At 41.1% G+C, this 15,081-nt stretch overlaps 2 protein-coding genes and 1 non-coding gene across 5 annotated transcripts; all 3 read left to right on the top strand.

The window, feature by feature from the left end:
* Window positions 1–130: 130 nt before the first annotated feature.
* LOC108666082 lies at window positions 131–3,362 on the top strand. 3 transcript variants are annotated; one of them, XM_018152895.2, is made up of 4 exons: window positions 131–286; window positions 573–704; window positions 1,630–1,864; window positions 2,237–3,362. In XM_018152895.2, the coding sequence occupies exons 2-4, from the start codon at window positions 631–633 to the stop codon at window positions 2,429–2,431; spliced, it is 504 nt and encodes a 167-aa protein (XP_018008384.1). In that variant the 5' UTR covers window positions 131–286; window positions 573–630; the 3' UTR covers window positions 2,432–3,362. The 3 variants fall into 3 exon arrangements, with proteins under 3 accessions (XP_018008384.1, XP_047739403.1, XP_047739405.1); XM_047883447.1 differs by having other exon boundaries at window positions 131–704; XM_047883449.1 differs by having other exon boundaries at window positions 131–704; window positions 2,240–3,362.
* LOC125178800 lies at window positions 3,284–3,390 on the top strand. The gene has a single exon (XR_007157026.1). It is a non-coding gene; the product is annotated as a U6 spliceosomal RNA (small nuclear RNA).
* A 9,736-nt stretch (window positions 3,391–13,126) lies between these two features.
* LOC108666079 (polyribonucleotide nucleotidyltransferase-like) lies at window positions 13,127–14,182 on the top strand. Its single transcript, XM_018152891.1, has 2 exons — window positions 13,127–13,198; window positions 13,481–14,182. Exons 1-2 carry the CDS (start codon window positions 13,127–13,129, stop codon window positions 14,180–14,182), a joined length of 774 nt encoding a protein of 257 aa, XP_018008380.1.
* The last annotated feature ends 899 nt before the right edge of the window (window positions 14,183–15,081 follow it).

The following is a 15,081-nucleotide window of genomic DNA, read 5'->3' on the forward strand; positions in this document are numbered from 1 at the left end:
AAAATGTACTGATTTAATGCACATCTGAACACCATAAATTGCGGTACTTCCGTCAACTTTTTTACCCTGTCATAAAACTTCACCTAAATTACGGAAGAGACCTTAAAAAATGTTTTCGTGTTACCCTCTTGCATGTTTTTAGTCACGGCTCACGTTAACTCTTTAGCGTAGTTTTGATATCGTTGTCTTCGTTATCGAAACGTTGACAGAGAATAATGAGAATTGCTGCTCTGTGATAAATAATTTTGTCGTAATTTCGACGCCAAACTTTCAAGCCTCAAAATGTGTCAGTCAAAACCTTGACGTGCCGTAATTCGCGGTGCATACGAATTTCTACCTTTATAACCATATGTCATATTCGTAATGACACGTATGACGGTTCGGTTTCGGTATGAGTTATGATATGACCGTATTAAATTTTTTTCTGACCGCGTGCAATACCTATTGTTAATTTGATAGCAACATATGTAATTCTTGAACGATGTGACAGAGATGAAGCGACCCCGTCGCGCCGTCTGAATAGGAATTGATGATCAGCTAATAGAGTAAATGAGTACCTAATAGTTTCGCAGAGAGGCACTGAGGCAGTGGCAGAGGCACACCTATGAATACCACTTATACCAGCACAACATGCGCATCTGCATTATTAAACGACTTGCACTACTAGATTTGCAAGCTTCTTCCAGTCACAGATTTTCCTGCAGGTCATTCCTTCTGGGCTTGATAAATTTACCTGCTATTAGTTTTGTGCTACATGACATCACTTAGACACTTACCTCTATTCTCTTGAGTTTTATTTAAGGTCAGGTGTCAAAGTCAAATGTGGCCTAAAACGTCAGGTTGTGGTAATGGTAAATATCGACCAATTTGCAGAACACTTAACTGAGGAGTAATCTGTAATGCGCTTGCATTTAAACTATTTTTGTCTTAAATTTCATTTCAGCATCATTTTATGAAAGGGTCTGACAAAATTAAATATAGATTTGTTTAATAATCATGATAACTTTAATAAAACTAATGGCAAGATGGCCATTGGCATTAAAGTTTTTGTTTCCTCTCAAAATTGTCAGAGTAAGTATTAAACTTGCCTCAAAGCGATACCTGTACGGCTGTATGGCTGTACCTAGGTTGTAATTGTATGCAGTTAGAGTTAGGTGCACATGTCTGACAGTCTGAGTCTGAAATATAGGAAAATTACTTATTATATTCAACATAGAGTCAATACCTAATCACTCACTCACTCAATCCAAATGTACAAACTGAGTAACAATAAACTGGTCAAATTTTTTATTTTAGACCTTTGATTTAGTGTGAAATCAACCCTTTTGTGCTCTTCAGAATTCCACTTCCACCATGCGATTAAGCTGCCATGACAGTGATAAGACATTAACTTATACCTGAGTGCATGAATGATGACTGTCAATGGTAATTTTGTTTTAAAATTGATTGAGGGAGTAAAATATTATCTTCCTTGTGATATTAATTTTATTCATAATCCACTTGTTGCATGTGTATTTGAATATTTTCAGTGATTAGCTCATTAATTAGCTGTTATATATTTACTCATGTATTTTTTATGTTATTTGTGGATTTTTATGGATGTTGTTGATGGAGAACTTTAATTTTTAGGTGGTGCAGCAACACAAGTAAACTTAGAGCAGAGTTTCTACTCCTGGAAGCTCACTTCAATGCTCAGCTGGAGAGAAGCAAGCTGTCTGAAGCTGAGTGGGAGATACACTGTGCTCATGCTGAAGCCATTAAGAAGAGGCACTTCACTTATGATGACCCAGTCACTCACCACAAAGTCATGACCCGACTCTGCCACTTTCTCAGAGGCAAATGCTGTGGCAATGCCTGCAGACATGTGAGCTCCTGTTGCATAATTCTGCAGTTATTTCCTCATCCACTGTTGTAAAAATTTTTAATTTGTGTAAAATGCTTATACTGGTGCTCTTAATTTAATAAGAGCTAGAGCAATAAGCATGAATATCATGTCATTTGCATACGACAAAATAATTATTATCTTGCAGACAGAATGAAATAATTTTTATAAACTATTCAGTTAAATGAGCCACTTTGAATGGTTGAAACTATAACCTTTAAATTTTTATTGTTTTATTCTTCCTTGTGATTCATTTTCTTTGGTGTAGTCAACTCCCATGGTTTTTAGGAGTTGTTATATCATATTTGTGACCGGATTATTTTTCTTTTTCATGAAATTTAAAAATCGTTGTGGCAGTGTGTGTACCAGCACGAGAATGTTGCCAAAACACACCCGCAAAGAATGGCTTTCAACTCATCGTTCTGGGTTGAAGTCGGAAGCCGCGCGCCGACCGAGCCGAGCGTCAGAGCCTCCGTGTGTGGGTGGACGTTGCTGAGCGACATGCACGCGACCAGTGTGGTGGACGACCCGCTTCTCTTCAAGCATTGAGCTCATCTCTATTGCAATCTTCTCTTGATTACCTCAAAATAATTTTGAAGAATATATTATAGTTCGACATGGATGGTTCCTAGAATGACTGCTGCCTCATAAGTTTCCACATAAAAGACAGGATTCTAAAGGACAAGAAGCAAGGCATTGAATCGAAAGTTTGACGCACTGATAACTGAGCGCCATTAAAACACAATGAATTCACGAGATACTAGATTCAGATTGTCCGTAGCCATAATATCGGAGAACTAGTAAATACATTGATTACTTACCTGTATGCTAGAGTTATTCAAACACATGTGCATCAGTACTGTTGATCATTGATCTTTTCATCCTTTTAGTACTTGTGAGATGATCATTGTTACTAAATGGCGATTGGTGACCTAACGCTAAATTCGATGCTACAATTTACTGCATTATTATGACGTTTTATTTCCTAGTCTTTTTATCTTATTGTTATTACCTAGAATGATTATTGTTGCTATTGATTTATTTAAAACATTGGCATCAGATTTAGTATGTCACTCAATTTTCTCGTGTGAGTTCACAATTAAAGATTTCGGCGAAATTAAGCCAAATTTGCTGCGAAGTACTTCTGGATCTAATGAAAATTCACATTTCTATACTCCTGCTCGCAAGGGCTTCATCTTTTTACGTTAAATTTCACAACGGCTTCAGGATTCTCTTAACATAAAACTTAACAGTTGTATGATCGAAATAAATACTGTTCGTGTTAATTCAACATTTTCTTGCAAATTTCTATTTTTCGGCAGCTTTATTTGATTTTTCGGTCTAGTTGAATTTTTTTTTCGGCTTCCTGGGATTAATGTTCCAAGCCCCTTCAATATATATTTACCTGCTTCGGCGGTACATATACTAAAATTGGAACGATACAGAGAAGATTAGCATGGCCCCTGCGCAAGGATGACGCGCAAAATCGTGAAGCGTTCCACATTTAAATGTAAAGTTATCCACCTTGGCAAGAATAATGAACAGCAAGATGAGACACTACAGTATGAGAAGACACGGTTGCAACGACAGAGTGATGATGTCGAAGTCGACAATGGAAAAGGATTTAGGAGTTAATATCGACAATGAGTTGAAATTTTCTAAGCATATTGAAGGTCAAGTTAATAAAGCCAATAATCGACTTGGACTGATCAGACGCTCATTCAAGTTCTTAGATGCAGAAGCGATGAAGCAGTTGTTTTTGCTGTCGTGCGCCCGAACCTAGAGTTTGGAAACGTCGTGTGGTCACCGAAATTTGAAAAGGACAAAAATTTAGTAGAGAGTGTTCAAAGACCGCAACAAGGATAGTTCCGGGCTTGAAAGGCAAGTCTTATGAGGAAAGATTAAAGATTATGAAGCTTCCAAGCCTCAATTATCGACGTCTGCGTGGGGACCTCATTGAAGCATACAAGTATACTCATGGCTTATACAAGGTCCCAGAAAAAACAGACTACACGAAGCTATGCAGGAGCATATGTTCAGTCTTAAAATGCCCAGCAAATTACGGACCAGGCAATAAGTCCAGCAGCTATCTCAATCAATCGTCATTTATGGAAAGATCGGGTTCCAAAGGCCGGATCCCTTGTGAATCAAGTCACGAAAAGTTCAAGAATCGGCAACAGGCCATGGACCTATTTCTCCAATGCCGACACTTCTATTCTATTCTTATTCATTTTCAAGCGATATTCGAAATTTTACTATTCATAAAATTGTCTTGTAAATAAAAAGCAAATGTAAATGTTATTCTCTTTTCATTCTATGTTTACACCTGGTTTAGAATTTACCACGGTTTGCCAACAGTCCCACGATAATTTATTTCAATTTGAAGTTCCATATTGTTAGAGACTTTGCTGAGGATGTAACTTGAATTTGTCTGTAAAGTTGTCAGTGTCACGCCACTCGATCGTTGGCCGTGGCCCGTGGTAGTAGGATGAGTGAGGTGTTATCTAATTATCAGTACATTTTGAAGCTACAAATATTGACCTGAGTTGAACTACGGCTGGGGAAGGTGGCCTAGTAAGTGTTGGAAGGCACCGCATTTATGCGAGGGACTACTCGCAGTGCGCTGAGGTTAGTGATATTTTTGTCTAATTTCGAGTTTCTGTGCATCGCTAATTTCAGCCGCAGCCTCTGAATTTTGCTCCACTTTGCCAACAAGATATTAATCAAAATTGCGGAATTTATGCGGTAAATTATGTTCCAAATTTTTCTTGGAAATGCTGCAACAGCGGGGCTCCAGTCCAGGTTTCGCATTCATGTGGTGTAAGTGAAGGGATTTACAAGCGCCATCTGAATTGTTAACATATCAAGCTGATTGAACGCAAGTATCGACTGAATAAGAATATAATTCTTATTTTGAGAAATATATTAAATCCCTTTCGAACATTTCAGAGTCTTGTATGATATTAGGCTCTGATGAAGCGAGGTTTGGGAGAGCTACCTCGTTTACTAACGTTGTTGAAATAGTTAAGGTTAATCGAATGCAAACGTGAGATTAATTAAATGCAATTGTTTGCTCAAGTTACGGAGTTAGATGCTGCTAATCGTGTGATAGCGTTTGGGTTTAGGTAAGGCTAACCGTGAACTAACGTTGGGTTAGGTTTAGCTAACATTGTGCCATACGTTGTGGGCTAGGGGTGACTAATCGTGTGTTTTTCTTGTGCAGTTTGTTAGACATGGCCAATCATGTGCTAATGTTGTGCGGTTAGGTATGGCTAATTGTGTGCTATCGTTGTAGGTTTGGGTATAGCTAATCGTGTGCTAACGTTGTGGGTTTGTGTATGGCTTATCGTGTGCTAACGTTTTGTCAGTGTTTTGAGGATGGGAGAGGACTATAGGACCAGTGGTATGTTATGTATGTTATTGGGCTGGTGATGATTGAACGTGCGTCACGAGCATGGTAGTAGGTGGTGCTAAGCTTGTATTGAATGTGTGCACAGTTAGTTGGCATTGCATAGCAGGTTCACACTCAAACAATCGAGTGAGTGAGACTTGGTAGATGCACTTTCAGACTTTGTGTGGGCCATCCTACCCAAATTTTGCTCAGCGTATACATGGGTTATCTATGTTATGGGCGGAAAGTGCCACTATTTGGAAAATACAGTGTTGGGGACTAATAAAAAAAAAAGCATTCTCTGACCCCGAACACTTGGCCAATGATCGCGGTCCCTAACAACCGTGCATTCATTCTTATCATGATCATGAGCAATAGATCCTGAATTTGCTTAACTCTCATATTATCTGCCATAATGAATTGCTTTGCATTTACACTGCGCAGTCAATTGAAAATGTTGTATGGTTTACTGCGCCGAATTAGTCGTTCGGAGCTCGAGCACTTAGATTTTGACTATACTATAGTATAGAAAAATTCCGGCGTTGATAAGTATATATCTGTTTTCCAAGTTGAAGATTTTGTCGATCGTCTAGCCTCTACCCTTCTAGGCCTATACACAACCGCGCAACTTAGTCGTTGGTCCCACATATGTCATACTCTGCGTGGAACGTTAGACGTTCGTGCAATTTTGAAAATGTGGTTGTAAAGAATGGATCAATAAAATTTATTGCGGAGATTTTTATTCGTTTGATTTTAAGCTATCAATAGTTGCGTAACCTAACTACTCGAGGATTTGTTGAAAACGGAACTTCATTTCTAGATTCTTTTTATTGCTCAACATTTGCTCGTTCGTGGGTAAAATTTGTTTCGGCTCGGTGAAATGCTTCAAAATTTCATGAATAAACAGGCTACTATAGATTGGACTTCAAGAGCTGACGGGCATAATAGCGGCAAACTGAACGACAGTTATAGTCTCGCTATAAAGTAGAAACCACTTGCGTTTCTACTATGAATATCAAACTAAGTTTCATCATAATACCAATGCCATACGCGGGAAGTTGACTAAATGCATTTATCGGCACATTAACTGGAGGCATTTGAGTGACATTTCTGCGAGAAATGAATGGCCTTAGTGAGTCAGGTCGTTGCCTCAACGCCTTCAACCGACCGCCGACGCCTTCACATCCTGCTGTTGATTTGAGCTGCTTGCGGTCATGCGCTATCTCCCGAGTTGTTTACTGGTACTGATAGTCATGTGTACGCATTTTTGCGCAAATGTATTCCAAGAGGTGCACAAACTTGATTAAAATTTTAAAAAGAAATTCAGCTTGCCTTGTGAGAGGCACTTGGTTAGCACAAATACAGTATAAAATTACTCACAACTTCACAAGAGAATCTTCGTCAAATTAGACGGCTACATCCCGATATTTAATGTAAAAAAGTACCAAGCATATAAAAGAGTGCGACTAACAACGAGATACAATACTGCTCGTGACTTTGAGCGTTTTTTTTTACAATTCCTATACCGTTGAACAAGTTCTGTGCTAATAAAGTAATAATGTATTACAAAATCATCTTGTAAACTTGATTGAACTCCAACTACGGTCAATCCAAGCCCATAGGCCTCAATTCTCTTACCAAAATGTATGCAAGTTTTTTTTCGGACAATTACCTCGGACTATCATGACCTTGTTATATCGTGGGATAAATTTCTGTCTAAAAGTCAATCCATTTAGCTATAAAAGAGACCCACTTTTTCGAACACCTAATCTAAATGTTGCTTACACTATTTTGCAACATGAAATTGCTCTAATATTATAGCTAATGCTAAGGAAACAAGTGACTTGCACGCCTTTGCTAATGCCAAGGAAACGTCGTGTGCTTCAGCGGCTCTGCAGACGACGCTTGTTGGTTGTCGGAGGCACAATGCCAACAGCGAGAGCGACTGCAGCTCTTTATACTAAATATATCGCGCACCACCTGCATGTGCTAGCATAGAACACTGCTTCTTAGTTTCTGGCTCTAAAAGGGTTTGCGATGCTTATCCTAAAGGTCGAGATTGCTATTAAATAATTAGGGTATGTAAGCTCCGAATAAATATTTTTGTTCTATTTTTACGTGCCGTCAATGGATGAGGCTCAAGTCTTGACTTTTCACTCACCCTGTAATTTCAAAATTTTTCGTAGTTACAAACAAATTGAAAATTAGCCAATATTCCTCTTAAGTGGTCGAGTATACATTTTCAAAAAGTTGATAAGTATAAGAAGTAAATTTGCACATAATGTAATTTTTACCGTTCGTTAATCGGTTAAATTTCTTTGAGCCACAGGAAGACGTCCCTCGTCGTGGGGGTGTACGGCTGACACTGACAGCACGTCAGTGTGTCGTGTGCCGTTGTCTGAGTTGTGTCGTGTGTGCTCACTGCGAGCGCCGGCCCGCCCTGTGGTGCGGTTGTCTGCGCTCATTTCTTCGATGTTAAATGAGGACGAATTCCCCAATGCACTCGCATTACTGAAATACTAACAATGATGCATGATTTATGGTGTGGATATATGTATGATTAAAAGGCAATATAATTGATATAATATGAAGAAAGGTCGTATTTGCGACAGTTGAAAAATTTTTTAAAAGCGTGAAATAACGAAAGTCAAGAGCCGCTGAAAGATGGTTAGCAATGGGGATTAAATGAGGCGCTGTAATGCGGAGCGGCGACGTGGCGAATGCCGTGTAGTTGCAGTGGCCGTGTAGTTGCAGTGGCCGTGTAGTTGCAGTGGCCGTGTAGTTGCAGTGGCCGTGTAGTTGCAGTGGCCGTGTAGTTGCGGGAAGTGGACTTGGTATCCTTGGTAGTATACCACGGTTAATGCTGATCTCTATCAAGATCAATAATTAGGAAACATTTTCGCTATCACATTGTCAACTATAAACATCGTTAGGCTTATTAAACAAAACAAAAAAATTATTAATAAACAAATTATCGGGTCTTCAATCGAACCTGTATGATAGAACAACAAATTATGCCATCATACACTAATATAATATTTCAATATTTACCGTTACCATAAACAAGCCGCCATCGTGGCGAGCGCCGCGGGGCCAAATATTATTTAGTCGGCTTCCGCTGAGAAGTCTGGCGTCGTGTGCGGTGGCGGCACCTGTTGGGTCGTTCCGTTGTTAGTTCAGCAACATCGTGGTGCTTTTGTACTGCCATATAGTGATTATATTCATGTATTATTTTGGAGAAGTAGTGTGCCATCGATTATCTTCTATTTCTTTAGAAATTAAATTTCGTGAATGGATCTTGTTCGTTCAACTGCCATGAAATGCCGAGCGTAGAGGGAAAGCAGTTATTAGACGACCCTTGACAGACTGCTGCCTTGACTGACTGCTGCCTTGACAGACTGCTGCCTTGGCAGACTGCTGCCTTGACTGACTGCTGCCTTGACTGACTGCTGCCTTGACAGACTGCTGCCTTGACATCATTGGCTAAACTGTTCATTGGCTAAACTGTTCATTGGCTAAACTGTTCATGGGCTGTGCCCGGTGAAGCTTAACAGCTGCCGTAGCTATTCGATGATCGTTTCCCAGATACTTGAGAACAATTTCACTATGTTGTTGTTATCTGAGATCCTGACGTTGATTTATACGTGGTCCGAATTTCATTTTTATATCAAATAGCAGGCACCTGATTCCTCCCGCATTTCGTAGTTTGTTTTCACCCGCAGTTAGCAGGTTTGCCGTGCAATATAAATGACCGTAAACGAACCGACGGTTCACGAGTCCTAGGAACTTTTGTGACGCGCGTGACGAGGGACGAATGTATGCGCGAGCACACCTCCCTGTCATATTCGTCTGTCACGTCGCGGTTTGTGACGTGTCACGCTGGTATTGCAGCTGTTTACAGGTTATGATGTTAGTGGTGTGGATGTTGTCTTGGTTGTGGTGAATGTTGCTGCGGTGGTGGTGAATGTTGTGGTGGAGTGTTGTTTTTGTTTTTGTCTCGGTGATTATGAGGAAATTCATCATTACTTACCTAGCTGAAATGGTATAGACTCTAGGTATTTGTTTTAACGTCCATTTATTGACTTCATACGAAGGAAAAGTATGTTTTAAGAGTGCGGTGTTCAAGAATGGGTGATGGTTGGCTGGTTCCTGCCATAATTAAAACCTTGAAGGCAGGTTGCTTCTATGTTTTTTAACTAAAAAATTATAATATTCAAAAGTGAAAATTGGGATTCATTCATTCATTTCATCCCAGATTGACATTTGAACACCGAGTAGCAGCTGCCTGGAATAACGGTATTAATGATTATCATTAATTATATTTATTATGATTACATTTATTAATGACTTTCTGTATTCTTTGATTTGTATGACTGACGTTTGCATTGCGGTATATTGTTTATTATACTACGAAGTTAAATTCATTTCTACACCTTCAGAGAGTTTGACCAAAGTTAGGACTTTACATTTTTTTGTAAACTAATATGACGACGATTTCGAAGTTGAGTATCTTGTCGATTAAATTAAGTAAATGTATTATTTTCATTGTTTTTTGCTCTGATGATTCGTTATTGCACGAATGACACCACAAAAATCATTTCTATCAATTCGTATCTCTCAAATCTATTTCTGATTTTCTACAGCGGCAAAATCTATTTTCTTCAGTTTTCTCCGTTCAACTTCCCAACCATCTCATTAATTTCCACAAGTTACCTAAAATTATTCTTCATACAAAATGTGTTCCATGACACTGAGCTTTAAAACCTCATGTGGTGGTTTTATTAATTGTGATTAGTTAGAACCTCTATATTTGCGCAATCTTTGATTATTCAATCCACTGTCCCGAATTTTGGACTATCCAGAATTAAATTTTATTTGCTTATACAGAATCCAATTATTTCGTTCTAGGGATCCTCGACAAACTTTTTTTTCATTTCTATATGCCTCCTTTACTTTATTTTTACGCCACCCTTACGTCATCTTTACGTCATCCTGCCGTTATATTTACGTCATCCTGCCGTTATATTTACGTCATCCTGCCGTTATATTTTCACGTCCAACCATGCACACCCCGAACACAGGACACCGGATGGACGATTGGACGTCTGGACTTTTCAGTCCATCGCTCGGGATCCTGCCGGTTGAAAGATAAAATATTTTGAATGTCATTAAAAATAAATTCCAAAAGAAATGTTTATAATAGACGTTTAACAAGTTTCATTTTCTTCTGAAGTTTGAAATAATAAATAAGTAAGTTATTTGAATTATTTCATTTGCAGGGTGCTGACTACTTGAAAACTTAACACGATGGTGCTGATGGTGGTGGTGTGAGTGTTGTGAGGGTAGTGAATGTTTTGGTGGTGGTGTGAATGTTTTGGTAGTGTGAATGTTTTTATATTGTTGAATGTTTTTATATTGTTGAATGTTTTTATATTGTTGAATGTTTTTTTATTGTTGAATGTTTTTATATTGTTGAATGTTTTGGTGGTGGTGGTGGTGTGGAGGTTTTGGTGGTGATGTGAGTGTGGAGATGTTGGTGCTGGGGTCGTGGGCGAGCCCAGTTCCTCCAGCAGGAAATGTGTAACGTGTAGCGGGTGTCCCAGACAGACGGGGCGGGGGCTGCGCTATTGTTCAAGTCATCCTTGAGTCACCGCGCCGTTCCTGCCATGTTCACCTCGACTCATCAGCTCACCTACAGCTGACTTATGTCATGAATACCTTAGACATGAGTCTGCGTGACGAGTGTGGTGACACGTCATCATCCACGCAATATTGCCGTGGGTCTGCGTGATGCGTGTGGTGACGTGACACGTCATCTTACACGCAATATTGCCACCGTCTCATCGTCTCTCCAGTTTACGTAGGCGTTGCCCGGCGGTCGTCCGAGAGCGACGTAAAATAATGCTATTTATTTTAATTGGCTGCCTTTGTTAACTATATAGAAAATAACCGCTCTGTGAGCAGTATCAGGATACATTGTTGAGCTATGCGTCTAAGCTAACCCGATACGCGTGTACAAAGAGTACAGCAGGTACCTGATACTTCGCACTGTAAAACTGTATTACTCTTCAATACACTGTGTATGGTGTTTCCAATGCTAAAATACTCTTCAACACACTGTGTATGGTGTTTCCAATGCTAAAAGTGATTGTGTGCTTTCGATTAAAAGTATTTTTAAGTGTTCTTCAGTATACACGTGGTGTATTGCCGAACTTGTACATTAATTAGTTTCTTATTTACACTGTACTACATTATTCTCGCGTAGAATATTCAGTGCACACATAACATATAAGTTTGCGGGCATAATAAATGTCATGCCACGTACGATTAGTGGCGCGTGCGGTTCTTGTGTGCCTCTGAGGACCTTGCGCTGACTCCTGCAGCAGATGAGGCATGGCCCAGCGACCTGACACCTCGTCAGCAGAACGGCCCTAAGGGACGCTCTTGGCTGGAGACCGGCCTGCTGGGGCTATGGAGGTGCCAGCCGTACTGTAGAGTCCTTACAGGGAAGTCCTGGCCTTGTTTGTTTACACTCCGATGAAAGCTTGTTGTTACTATTTATTACTATTTTATTACTATTTTGGTACTTTTGCGCTGCGCAATTTCCTTAGTGCGGAGCAAAGTGTTTGGTTATTGCCTCTCCCCGTTCTATCACGCGCATCTCAAAACGCGATCAGTGAAACTCAATCTTTTATTCATGAGTGAGACCACGAATTTATTCATGAATCCAAATACAAATTTCTCAACATTAAATATTTGTGTTAAGTTCTCATTCATTTGTATTGTCTAATTGGCATCCGACTTTAAACTAAGTAAATTAGCCCATTGTTTCATGGCTGGCATTGTTTCAGGACTGCCAAGCCCTTACGCGACTTTCAAGCTAACTGTCCTGTTCAACTGAACGCGCTGTGACCATATCGTTACAGTTAACTGTCCTGTTCAACTGAACGCGCTGTGACCACATCGTGACAGTTAACTGTCCCGTTCAACTGAACGCGCTGTGACCACATCACTGTGACCACATCGTTACAGTTAACTGTCCTGTTCAACTGAACGCGCTGTGACCACATCGTTACAGTTAACTATCCTGTTCAACTGAACGCACTATGACCACATCGTTACAGTTAACTGTCCTGTTCAACTGAATGCACTGTGACCACATTGTTACAGGGTTGTAAGGCTGCAGGTCTTATAAAAGAACTTCCGTCTACAGCAAAGCGAATGACATATTTATCTTGCTTATAATGCGGTGCATGTGGATGCCTGGGGCTAATTTAATCTTACGTATATATGTATTATATACTAATAAGCTATATATACATATGTCAAAGTTTGTTTGTGTTTGAAGCCTGCGACACTAAATAATGCTATTTATTTTAATTATTGTATAGAGAGAATGAACGCTCTGTGTGCAGTGTCTGGATACTATGGCATCTCATTGGGCGCGTATCCGATATACTTATCGTGTCGGGATATTACCTGGATATGAAAACTCGTGAATTGTGGGAGATTGTTGCAACAATGCAAAACTGGGAGAAAAGACGTGGATCAAAAATTTAAATTTGATTTTGTATTGGTTAAATTAATTTAGGTTTACGTACTTAATTCGGAAGATGCAAAAAAGTTTTCATACTTAGAAACGAGAGTGGAATGGTAGATCAATTTTTCAATGTAAAATTCGGGTTTGAACATTTTTTCACGAGCTTAGTGGCAACAGCACTACCGGCATTCAGGATAACGATATCATGAAGAAATTATATCAAGCTGAGACAAAGTCTGATTAATTAGCTAATTGACACTATATTTATAGTGCGAAACATCGCTCACGAAGTATAAATTAGTGTCCGTTGAGGATGCCACGTGCCACTTGTGGCTGCATGACGCCGAGTGGCATCCACGTCTGTTCAGGGGATGATAAAAAGAAGGTGCATGAGCTTGAGTCTCCTGCCACTTGCCTTCAAGATCTTGTCCGACGTCGGCTATCCCGAGGAGAAGTAACTTATCTTAGCAGGATCTGTTCTATAAAACTTGCTAAGTAGATGTTGCGGCAAGTTTTTCGCCTGTGATTGGTGGGCTTGGATTGAACAGCCGCCATTGATGGCCTGACGAATTTACGGAATCGTAATTTTTTAACAGCACGGCTCAAAATAAGGCGCTAAATAATGCAAGCTTGACGCTGAGCATAAGAAAACACTGGTTGCACGCAGCACGATGATCGTAAGCAGCAGGATGATCGCAAGCAGCACGATGATCGCAAGCAGCACGATGATCGCAAGCAGCACGATGATCGCAAGCAGCACGATGATCGCAAGCAGCACGATGATCGCAAGCAGCACGATGATCGCAAGCAGCACGATGATCGCAAGCAGCACGATGATCGCAAGCAGCACGATGATCGCAAGCAGCACGATGATCGCAAGCAGCACGATGATCGCAAGCAGCACGATGATCGCAAGCAGCACGATGATCGCAAGCAGCACGATGATCGCAAGCAGCACGATGATCGCAAGCAGCACGATGATCGCAAGCAGCACGATGATCGCAAGCAGCACGATGATCGCAAGCAGCACGATGATCGCAAGCAGCACGATGATCGCAAGCAGCACGATGATCGCAAGCAGCACGATGATCGCAAGCAGCACGATGATCGCAAGCAGCACGATGATCGCAAGCAGCACGATGATCGCAAGCAGCACGATGATCGCAAGCAGCACGATGATCGCAAGCAGCACGATGATCGCAAGCAGCACGATGATCGCAAGCAGCACGATGATCGCAAGCAGCACGATGATCGCAAGCAGCACGATGATCGCAAGCAGCACGATGATCGCAAGCAGCACGATGATCGCAAGCAGCACGATGATCGCAAGCAGCACGATGATCGCAAGCAGCACGATGANAGCGGGTGATGGCTGCACGCTGACGTCACCCGGACCCCTTCTCGGAGCGGGTGATGGCTGCACGCTGACGTCACCCGGACCCCTTCTCGCAGCGGGTGACTACTGCACGCTGACGTCACCCGGACCCCTTGTCGAAGCGGGTGACTGCTGCTCGCTGAACTATTACGAATGTCCTGCCTGTTACGGGTGCCGAGTCGCTGACCTTGTGGGCATCTTGCGTGACTTTTGTATTCCTCTCTTGCCTCTTCAAGTTTTTGTTTCATGTTTAGTGTGTCGAGTGCAAGGGGCGTCTGAGGCGCCCTTTGTGCAGACGCTGCGAGGGCGGGCGACGTGGATTTCTTAAGTGCCAACAGAGGCTCGCTTATGCATTGCATTAAATCCTCTCCAAAATGCATGTAATTTGTTATGATTATAAGTCGCCAGGTCACGAAAAGGAGTCAGCAGGTTTTGGTTTGATCGTGAGAAGCTCGGCCACAAAGCTGGCTGCCATTCGTCATTAATTTCATTTCAAGGTCAATTATTCAAATTAAGTAAGTAATCTAGTAGCAGTTGTCATTGGAACGAGTCACTTCAAAGTGAGTTGTTCGTCTTATGATAAACATGCCCTGAAGCTTAGAATAATTAAATAAATATAACTGAAAATTTGTCGTGCCGTGGGTTTCCGTTCACATGCCAAAGGAAGTTCATTGTAGTAACCGTTTGAGTTCTGCTAGAACTCCTACGACCTGCTCTGACTCCTACGACATGCTCTGACTCCTACGACCTGCTCTGACTCCTACGACCTGCTCTGACTCCTGCGACCTGCTCTGACTCCTACGACCTGCTCTGACTCCTACGACCTGCTCTGACTCCTACGACCTGCTCTGACTCCTACGACCTGCTCTGACTCCTACGACCTGCTCTGACTC

Source organism: Hyalella azteca, unplaced genomic scaffold, assembly GCF_000764305.2.
Source record: "Hyalella azteca isolate HAZT.00-mixed unplaced genomic scaffold, Hazt_2.0.2 contig12899, whole genome shotgun sequence".
In the NCBI taxonomy this organism is placed as follows: domain Eukaryota; kingdom Metazoa; phylum Arthropoda; class Malacostraca; order Amphipoda; family Hyalellidae; genus Hyalella; species Hyalella azteca.